This window comes from Littorina saxatilis, linkage group LG3 (assembly GCF_037325665.1).
Source record: "Littorina saxatilis isolate snail1 linkage group LG3, US_GU_Lsax_2.0, whole genome shotgun sequence".
Taxonomy (NCBI): Eukaryota; Metazoa; Mollusca; class Gastropoda; order Littorinimorpha; family Littorinidae; genus Littorina; species Littorina saxatilis.
In genome coordinates this window covers 52086854-52097916 of record NC_090247.1, presented here as the reverse complement: position 1 = coordinate 52097916, position 11063 = coordinate 52086854, and the positions used below count along the sequence as shown (strand labels likewise).

General features: G+C 47.5%; 1 protein-coding gene across 1 annotated transcript in view; it reads left to right on the top strand.

The window, feature by feature from the left end:
- Positions 1-11063, top strand: part of LOC138962616 (epithelial cell-transforming sequence 2 oncogene-like) — a gene marked incomplete at its 3' end in the record, with an annotated part of 36736 nt that overhangs the window by 9579 nt on the left and 16094 nt on the right. Inside the window, 5 exon segments of the mRNA XM_070334500.1 lie at positions 1-104; positions 732-847; positions 1581-1765; positions 2813-2902; positions 10780-10962. Coding sequence (XP_070190601.1) covers positions 1-104; positions 732-847; positions 1581-1765; positions 2813-2902; positions 10780-10962 — 678 coding nt within the window.

Genomic DNA, 11063 nt, shown 5'->3' with positions numbered 1-11063 from the left:
TACCCAAGGCAAGACAGCAGATGAACGTTATTCAGCCCGGCGGAAACATCACTCACTCCAACCCACGCATCGTCATCGTCTCATCCAGGGTTCCAGGGGCAGATGTAAGTACACACTTCTTCTTCTTCTGTGATCATCAGCTGCAACTCCTGTTTTTTTTACGAGCAGATTTGTATGTGTATAACTTTTTTTTGGCTGCCATTTAGGCAGCAATACGCCATCTTTGGGGGATCGATGCGTGCTGGGCGTTTCATGATCATGTTGCCAGAATAATGCTTTTATTATCTTCAGCTCAGTTCGACTTTTTTGGTGCAATAGCTTTTTTGTGAGCTTTTTTTTTGTCAGCAGCCTAAGGTTGAATTTCAGTGATGATCATGTTTGTTTTATATTTTGGAGTTTGAATGGTTTTACACTTGATGAGAAATAAGAACACATCAGTGGATGCTGGAACCAGTGTTTTGGATCCTGTAAAGATAAGTTAAGTCAATAGGCATCTCTGTCTATCAGAGGTATTAGCTGGATTATTTAGGGAAACAAGGGCAAAAGATAATGTGTTTTAAAAAAATCAAGGTCTTAAAAAGTAGGAAGTCTTAAATTTGGGGGTCTAATAATGAGGGTTGTGTGGTATTCATGTATTTTCACAAGTCACAGCAATGATGTTGCAATACATCAGTTCCTATTCTTGCGTATAATGTTTGCAGTTAATTTTGCATCATTTCATTTCATTACAGCTGCTGCTGGATGCAGTGTTATTCGGGGTGATCCCAATTGTGTACGAGTATGAGGGGACGGCCTCTGCGTCTTTGGTAGAGCAGGTGGAGGCTGTTCTACAGGGCCGTCATGCTCAGTAAGTTGTCACTGTGATCTTTCTTTTCTAGTCAGAGGCTGGTTACTGCACACCGATGCATACAAAGAGAGACAGACAGATGCATGCACGGACGCAGACACACTCACACACACAGACATGCAGAGACACACATACATACAGACACAGGCAAACACAAAGACACGCACGCATGCATGCACACACATACACAACACATGCACACACACACGCACACTCACACACTCACACACACACACACACACACACACCACACACACACACACACACACACACACACTTACTCACACACTCACACACTCACTCACACACACACACACACACACACACACACACACACACACACACACACACACACACCTGTATTTTGTTTTGGTTAAATAAAATGATAAATAACTGATTTTGACTGCCACTTGAACTCCTGCCTGCATGTGACCCTCGTGTTCCTGCATCTAGAGTGAGCACACATGCTCTCTCCCATTCACCACTCCCCCCTTCATTCAATCCACCTTCACAGATCTGGGTGTAAACGCATGTCTGTTCTACAGACGTTGAAACCTTGCATCTATAATTGTTTTAGTCCCTCCTTCTTAATCATAATGTGATCGAAACTCCTGCCTGTCTTCTGTTATAGAATCATGTAGCTGTGTTTTTTTATTTTTTTAATATGACGATGAACCGTGTTCATATATTTACTGGCGATGTAATCTCAACTTCTGCTTGTCTTTTGTTACAGAAGTGTGGGTCTGTTCTGCCACGCTGACGAACCAGGCCAGCTGTGTCTGGCGCACGGCTGTTCGGTGACCCTTGACACCATTGACCATGAAGAGGTCAGCACCTTCTTCGAGGCCGTCGCCAACCATATCCTGCCTGCCGACATGGGCGGCCAATTTGACATCTTCGTTCCCTTGGCAGCATCGGGTACGACAATGGAAAATTGCTTTTAGAGACAAATGCCTGTTTGGAACTTGTTTGCAGGGCTGTTGAAATTGTGGTTATAAAATTGAGACGTATCTGCAGGAAAACGCCAGTGTGATATTTGAGGAAACAGTGCTAGACAAAAGTGTAGGATACATGTACAGTGAAAAAACAACAACAACAAACGTTGCTTTCATAATACATGTATGGAAGTAGTACAAAGTACCTTAATATAAAGTAGATCAGTAACAGATGTTGCATTCTTTTTCAAGGTAAGTTACAAGGTGAAAAGGTGATTCTTTGCATCTTGTGATGATTAACACATTGGCTTATAAATTTGAAAAAAGGCATCTTGACAATGCTGAGATCAGTTCATCAGGATGGTGTTTATTTTTAGCCCCCCCAAACAAATATGTCGGTTTAGGGTAACCCGACCGACCCTATTTTTCCCCGCTGACCCTAAAAATGTGTTTTCATTTCTCAAAAACCAAACCAAAAAATCGCAACACTTTTGGCACATTTTGCAAACCATACTGAAACTAAGGGAAGTAACCTCCTTTGAACTCGATACAATTCAAGAGCTTGAGACAAAATGGTGTTTGTGATGTTTTCATATTATTATGAGGTAAACCAAATAAAACATGTTTTTTAAAGCCTACCTACCGACCCTATTTTTATTGGTCACGTTACCCTTAACCAACATTTTTTTTTTTTTGCCTTAACAAAGAAATGCCCTCCCTCAAGTACAGTCAGGATAAGGGAGAAACTCAGTGGCACTATACCAGAGTCTTCTGCTAGACAGCTGACTTTTCTTGTAAGATGCATGATCAATTCAGGAAGGTGTTTATTTTTGCAAAAAAAAAAGCTAGCCCATTCCTTTAGCAGTGTCAGGGTAAGGGAGAGAAAATCAGTGGCATTGTGCCAAGGAATCCTGTTCTAGATAGACAGCTCAATTTTTGTGTAATTTTTTTTATTCTGTGCACCTTAGGAAATGATAAAAATCGATTCATTTTTGGATCAAATTTAATTTCACGCTTCTTTTCTTTGCAGAGGATGGGATGGAGATGTTGGTAGAGCTCAGTGTCAAGACCAGCATGCAGTTCTCTTCTCCGACCGGCATCATAGGCAACTACAATCATGGTGTGTTGCGTGCTCAGGGAATATGACGTGTGTGTGTGTGTGTGTGCATATACGCTTGCAAGTGTGTGTGCATAATAAAATATTGCTTGTGTGTGTGTGCGTGCATGTGTGTGCATGTGCCCTTGAATGTGTGTGCGTGCGTGTGTATCTGAGCATGCCTGTATGTGTGTGTGTTTGTGACTGCACGCTGTGTATGTGCATGTGTCTGTGTATGTGCATGTGTCTGTCTGCATGTGTCTGTGTGCATGTGTCTGTGTGCATGTGTCTATGTGCATGTGTCTGTGTGCATGTGTCTGTGTGCATGCATGTGTCTGTGTGTGCGCATGTGTCTGTGTATGTGCATGTGTCTGTGTATGCGCATGTGTCTGTGTATGCGCATGTGTCTGTGTATGTGCATGTGTCTGTGTATGTGCATGCATGCTTAGCTAAACGTGTGAAGTCTTTGAGAGAAAAAATCCATGTCACGTTTCAATATATCACTTAAGGTGATTATGAACCGGTTAATTACTACTAATTAACTAACCACACCACGATCCACTCTCGCAGTCATACAATTAAATAGAGTCAACAAAAGTATAAGTTTCAGACGCCTGTTTATGTATAAACTCTCCACCTCCCTCGAGCCTTCACTCAAAATATGTTCCTTTTACGTTCTCAACACGTAAAAAACCAGTGTTCACTGACAAAATGCCAGTACTATGTAGAAAATTATAGTAACACGCTGAACCCGTGTAAATACAGTCGAAATGAGAATGTTCTGTTCGAAAAGCTCTAGTTCGTGCAGGTGTCCACACCCCACGTTGTCCCTACTCCAATGAAATCATAGATACGAAAAGACAACGGTGGTCAACGGGGTGCGTACGACATGGTGCACTTAGCTTTATCTCTGCTGCTGCTGCTTAGCCGGTATGCTGGTTAGTCGGTTCGCTGGTTAGCCGGTCCGCTGGTTAGCCGGTCCGCTGGTTAGCCGGTCCGCTGGTTAGCCGGTTCGCTGGTTAGCCGGTCCGCTGGTTAGCCGGTCTCCTGGTTAGCGTAGCCTCAACAGTTCCCGCCAGAGTCAGCCGTGCAGATGTTACAGGTACGTAACGAACGAACGAAACGAACGAACGAAACGAAGGAAGGCTGCAAACAGAAAGCATCGGTGCACTAAACATGTCAGCTACCCCTCACCCACCACCTTAAAACATGTCATCTTTAAATATCTCATCGAGCACGTGGGCCTGCACAAAACTGACTTTTTACAACAACAAAACAGCCATTTTCCGTCCTTCTCTCCCTATCTGCAAAAACCATATACAGATTAGTATTTTAGCGTCACAGAGAGTAAATTATGCGCTAACCTGGAAAGAACAACAGAGAGTATTTCATTCCACAACACAGACTCATCAACAGCGTTAAATAATGATTTATTACCTCAAAAGCCTATGATTGTAACTCTCAATGGAAGCAAAGTCCGCCTCCTCCCTGGAACAGTCTCTGTTCGTCAACAGTGACCCAAAACGTCCAGAACCCCTTGTCGAATCCTTATGCGAAAGCCATCGCCGACGAAGGAAATGTGACGACTTGTCCTCAGCAAAATACGTGGCAGAGGAAAGGAATAACTTGTGGAAGTTCCCCTAGAGTGCCGAATATGATACTCGGTGAAAAACCATCATACTCTAGTAACTGTGTGTTAGGTCCTTCCCCTCCTTCCGCTGGGTGTCAAGTGTGTCGTCCTTGAGTCTCTGACAGACCACCTAGCCAAAAAACACGTGACTGACCTTGTCACCAAACCAGTCCAGCTATACACGATTCTGCCTCCCCAAGCAGGAAAAAGACACGAGAAACTCAATCCCTGTCAGCGAAAAAAAACCGTCAGCCCTATGACAGCAGAAACCCGCACTGTGAAGCTCGTGCGTTTCAAAACATCCGTGCTCGGGAGCACTGTCAGCAAAAACTCTGCTGTGTCCAATATCACGCACAGGCGCTTTCTATCATACATTCGACCAAGAACAGGCACTCCACTGAGTTGCACTTTCTTGGTCTCTGTCACCCGATCGTGACACACCTCCCCTCTTCAAGACGAAACCTCGGTTTCGCTCACAGTCATGTTCTCCTCTACAGCCCGAGAGAGAAAGTCAGCTCCAACATTGTTGGCGCCCGGAATGACGCGTACCGTGAATTGGTACGGTTGGAGAATCAACGCCCAGCGCATAAGTCTGGCGTTTGCCAACCTTGCAACCTGAAGATATTGCAGAGGTTGATGGTCTGTTTCCAGACAGAAAGGTCGTCCTCAAGAACGAGCAACCCCTCGTTTCACCCCTGATGACTGCAACCTTCTCTGTCTTCTTGTCTTTGTTCTTCTGGTCTTTGTTCTTCTCCCCGTAGGCTGTCCTCTCTATGTAGGCGCGCAGCAGGTTGGCGTGGTACAGGCGTGCTTTCCCGTGCATCATGATCCTGTAGTCGTTCTGGCCCACCCTCGCTGTCACCTCAAAAGGTCCTTGCCACTGCAGTTGTAGCTTGTTGTGTTTGACAGGTAGAAGTAGCAACACCCGTTCTCCAATCTTGAAGCTGCGCGGCCGTGCCTTGCGGTCGAATCCTCGCGCATAACGCTGTGCTGCTCTTCCCAGGTTCTCTTGAGCCAGTTTGCAGGTCTCTTCAATCCTGTTCCTGAGTTCTACTATGTAGGTCGCTGTCGTCTGCACCTCCTCGTCAGCTTCTTCGTCCGTCCAAGCTTGACGCAGGATAGCCATGGGACCGCGTACCTGTCTGCCGTACAACAACTCAAATGGGGAAAAGCCCAAGCTCTCCTGAGGAACCTCGCGGTATGCAAAAAGCAATGCTGGGATGTACCTGTCCCACGTGCGTGGTTTCTCCTGAGCTAGTTTCCTCAGCATGGTCTTCAAGGTGCCATTGAACCTCTCCACCAGTCCGTTGCACTGAGCATGGTAAGGAGTGGTGAAGTGCTGCTCCAGTGATAGCAGTCGTGCTGCCTCCGCCATCACTCCTCCCGTGAACTGCGTGCCTCTGTCGGTGAGTACCTCTGATGGAATTCCCAGCCGGGACCACATAGTAACCAGAGCCTCAGCTACTCGCGTGGCTTCAATCGATTTCAGAGGGATCGCCTCTGGGTATCGAGTAGCGTAGTCCACCATGGTCAAAATGTATCTGTTTCCGTCCTCAGACGCAGGCAAGATGGGCCCGATGATGTCCACTGCCACCCGACGAAAGGGTTCGTCGATGAGCGGCATCTTCTCCAAGGGGACCTTCCTCACCCTTCCTTTGGCAACCACCTTCTGGCACTTATCGCAGGACGCACAGAAACGTCGGACATCCGTGCAGATGCCTGGCCAGTAAAAGTGGCGCCAGACACGATCCGTGGTCTTCTTGGTACCAAGATGACCTCCCAGAATCGAGTCGTGTGCCGTTGCCATGACACCCTCGCGAAACTCGCGAGGCACGACAACCTGTTTGAATGTACCTTCTTGGTTGCTGAACTCACGGTAGAGCAACTTCTTGTCCCTGAGGAACCTTGACCTCCCATGCTTCCCGCTCAGCTTCACCTTCCCCGACTTCGCATGCTCCCGAGGAGTAGCTAAGGTCGGGTCAGAATCCTGAGCCTTCGCGAGAAGCGCGGGGGTCACGTTCCCCAGGGCAGCTCGTGCAGCAGGTAGGGGTTTGAGAGGTTTGTCCTCTCGCTCCGCCTGTGCCCGCGTGAGCACTGAAATGACGTCGGGAGACCGATAAACGGGAACCTCCCTGGTGACGCCGTCCACAAACTGAACCCGGTTTCCAATGAGCAGGTCGCATGGAGGATCGTCCATGACGACGGCCACAATGGTCCCCGTGAACAACGGGGTTACGACCTTGATCACTGCCGTGTTCAAGTCGTAAGCGTGAGATGCCTCGGCCATTCTCACCCTGATGCTGTCTCCTGTGTAGGCCATAGCTGGAACTAGACTCGCCCGAACCACTATCATGTCTGCCCCTGTGTCCCGCAGACCTTCGCCCTTCACTCCGTTAACGTAGACGTTGCAGTGGGGCTGGAAATGTTTCCTGGAGCACGGAACGCAGAGTTGTGGGATGGTGCATGAGCTCGTGACGTCCCTGATCGTCCTTCCCGTCCTTGGGTCCTGAAGAACCCGAATTTCCCGATTTTCCCGGCCGTGAGCCTGAAGATTTGCCGGAGATCGCCTGGGCGTCCTCGTGCACTCTGATCCAGTCGGCTGCCTCCTGAGTAGTCTTTGGCTGGTGTTCCTGCACGAAGGTCACCACCTCAGGTCGCAGGCTGGACATCAGTTGTTCCATGACAATGAGGTCGGCAAGGTCGTTGACGGTCCAGTCCTTTTCGGCCATCTCTACCCAGCGCCGCAGGTAGAGATTAAGGCGTGCCACAAACTGATGACTCAGCTCGCCGCTCAGTCTCTTGCTGTTACGCAGACGACGTCGGTAGGCTTCCGCAGTCAGGTTGAAGCGCTGGAGTAATGCCTTCTTTAGTGCCTGATAGTTTCTCGCCTCGTCGTCCTCCAAAGCGTTGTAGAGCTGCAATGCGCGTCCTTTCAAGCAGGTGCTAAGGCGGCTAGCCCACGTGGCCTCTTCCCACTTCTGGTCGGATGCAATGCGCTCAAACTGGCGTAAAAAATCGTCGAGCTCGTCCTTGTCATCGTCGAACGTCGGCAGTCTCGTACGGTCGGCAACAAACGTCGGCGCGCTAGCCTGAGTAAGCGTACCCTTCTCGGCCTGTAGCCTAGCTAGCTCTAGCTGGAGATCGCGATCCGCCTGCTCTTTCTCTTTCCGTTCCTGTCTGTCACGCTCGGCCTGTCGTTCCTGTCTCTCAAGCTCGTCTTTCTTTTCTTGTCTGTCTCGTTCTCTTTCTTGTCTGTCAAGTTCGTCTTTCCTTTCCTGTCTGTCTCGTTCTGCCTGTCGTTCCCTTTCTTGTCTGTCAAGTTCGTCTTTCTTTTCCTGTCTGTCACGTTCTTCTTTCCTTTCCTGTCTGTCTCGTTCAGCCTGTCGTTCTGCCTGTCGTTCCCTTTCTTGTCTGTCAAGTTCGTCCTTCTTATCCTGTCGGTCACGTTCTTCTTGTCGTTCCTGTCTCTCACGTTCGTCTTTCCTTTCCTGTCTGTCACGTTCTGCCTGTCGTTCCCTTTCTTGTCTGTCAAGTTCGTCTTTCTCTTTCTTGTCCTGTCGGTCACGTTCGGCCTGTCGTTCAGCCTGTCGTTCCCTTTCTTGTCTGTCAAGTTCGTCCTTCTTGTCCTGTCGGTCACGTTCTTCTTTTCTTGTCAGTCGCTCAAATTCTTCCTTCCGTTCTACTTCTAAGCGTTTTAGAACGCTTCGGGCTCTAACGCGTGCGTCTCGCTCAGTCGGTTGCTCGCTGCCAGGAGTCTCGAAAGTTATTCTCCTCGTAGGAGATCCCCCTGTAGCCATGGTTAGTTTTAGCAAAGCTTTATTACCAAAGTAAGTCTAACGCAGCTATAGCTAGAACACGCGGTGATGAAATGGATACAAAAATCCAGCAACCGGAAAATGCAGAAGAAAAATCCAAACGGTGTAGAACAAATCGCGTAGCCTACTTTATCGGCTGCTTTTTGCGGTGAAACAAAGTGTTTCCCACAGCCGTGACCTACTTTATCGGCTGCTTTTTGCGGTGAAACAGAGTGTCTCCCACAGCCTTGGTTAGGACAGAAGTCCTCGGACCCTTCCCCCCCCAAAATTCCAACAAAGTCAAAATATGGAGAAAAATCCAAGTACAACAAGACGGTAGAAATGTAACCTGTTACAGAATGCGAAACAACAATGTAGAGAAAACTGAGTAAAACGAATAACAAATCCGCTAACCCCGCTCAGCTCTCTGCAACGGAAAAACTCTGAACGTACAACAACAAAGATTCACAAACAAAGGAAAGGGAAGTAATCACAGTTAGCGCATACAATAGCTTACAAATTACAATTTACATTTCCTGCAAGATGTGAATCGCTTAAGGTGTGGTATATGATCAAAACTATACAAAAAAGGGTAGCACCAAGCAGAAAATAAGTCGAGCACTGACGAGATTATCTGCTCTTAGTTATCCTTAATTGGTGGGTCTTTATCAGTTGGAAATTAACTGAGTTCATCCCGGCTTGGCCCCCATGTGTCACGTTTCAATATATCACTTAAGGTGATTATGAACCGGTTAATTACTACTAATTAACTAACCACACCACGATCCACTCTCGCAGTCATACAATTAAATAGAGTCAACAAAAGTATAAGTTTCAGACGCCTGTTTATGTATAAACTCTCCACCTCCCTCGAGCCTTCACTCAAAATATGTTCCTTTTACGTTCTCAACACGTAAAAAACCAGTGTTCACTGACAAAATGCCAGTACTATGTAGAAAATTATAGTAACACGCTGAACCCGTGTAAATACAGTCGAAATGAGAATGTTCTGTTCGAAAAGCTCTAGTTCGTGCAGGTGTCCACACCCCACGTTGTCCCTACTCCAATGAAATCATAGATACGAAAAGACAACGGTGGTCAACGGGGTGCGTACGACATGGTGCACTTAGCTTTATCTCTGCTGCTGCTGCTTAGCCGGTATGCTGGTTAGTCGGTTCGCTGGTTAGCCGGTCCGCTGGTTAGCCGGTCCGCTGGTTAGCCGGTCCGCTGGTTAGCCGGTTCGCTGGTTAGCCGGTCCGCTGGTTAGCCGGTCTCCTGGTTAGCGTAGCCTCAACAGTTCCCGCCAGAGTCAGCCGTGCAGATGTTACAGGTACGTAACGAACGAACGAAACGAACGAACGAAACGAAGGAAGGCTGCAAACAGAAAGCATCGGTGCACTAAACATGTCAGCTACCCCTCACCCACCACCTTAAAACATGTCATCTTTAAATATCTCATCGAGCACGTGGGCCTGCACAAAACTGACTTTTTACAACAACAAAACAGCCATTTTCCGTCCTTCTCTCCCTATCTGCAAAAACCATATACAGATTAGTATTTTAGCGTCACAGAGAGTAAATTATGCGCTAACCTGGAAAGAACAACAGAGAGTATTTCATTCCACAACACAGACTCATCAACAGCGTTAAATAATGATTTATTACCTCAAAAGCCTATGATTGTAACTCTCAATGGAAGCAAAGTCCGCCTCCTCCCTGGAACAGTCTCTGTTCGTCAACAGTGACCCAAAACGTCCAGAACCCCTTGTCGAATCCTTATGCGAAAGCCATCGCCGACGAAGGAAATGTGACGACTTGTCCTCAGCAAAATACGTGGCAGAGGAAAGGAATAACTTGTGGAAGTTCCCCTAGAGTGCCGAATATGATACTCGGTGAAAAACCATCATACTCTAGAAACTGTGTATTAGGTCCTTCCCCTCCTTCCGCTGGGTGTCAAGTGTGTCGTCCTTGAGTCTCTGACAGACCACCTAGCCAAATACACGTGACTGACCTTGTCACCAAACCAGTCCAGCTATACACGATTCTGCCTCCCCAAGCAGGAAAAAGACACGAGAAACTCAATCCCTGTCAGCGAAAAAAAACCGTCAGCCCTATGACAGCAGAAACCCGCACTGTGAAGCTCGTGCGTTTCAAAACATCCGTGCTCGGGAGCACTGTCAGCAAAAACTCTGCTGTGTCCAATATCACGCACAGGCGCTTTCTATCATCCATTCGACCAAGAACAGGCACTCCACTGAGTTGCACTTTCTTGGTCTCTGTCACCCGATCGTGACAATCCATAACAGAGAGACTACCGATGCTTAAATTGAGCCCAAAGTTAACTTCGGGTGCCAGTGCCAAAGCTTTGTGCATCAAGTTTCATGAAGTAGACTTCGCAAGTTGTAGTTCGCCCAATGAATATCAACTGGCTTCTCTCGATCTGTATCATGACCAATTACCCCATCCTGTGTTTTCAGTAAACTCTGCATGGTTGCTGGACTACGACAAGAAGTCTCCCCCGGAGGTGTACTTCTGCACCAGCAAGCTGCAGGTGTGGGCCAACGTGGCTGACCAGGCCCAGGAGGCTATGCAACGCACGCACGAGCAGCTGGCGCCCTTCTTCGAGAAAACTCACCGCGACATTGTGTCACAGCTCACCGGTGAGACAGTCATCTCACTTATTTTTTTTCGTAAATTTTGGAGAGAAAGTATTGCGAGTCATCTCCCTTATATGTTTTCATAGTTAATACAGAGAAAGTAT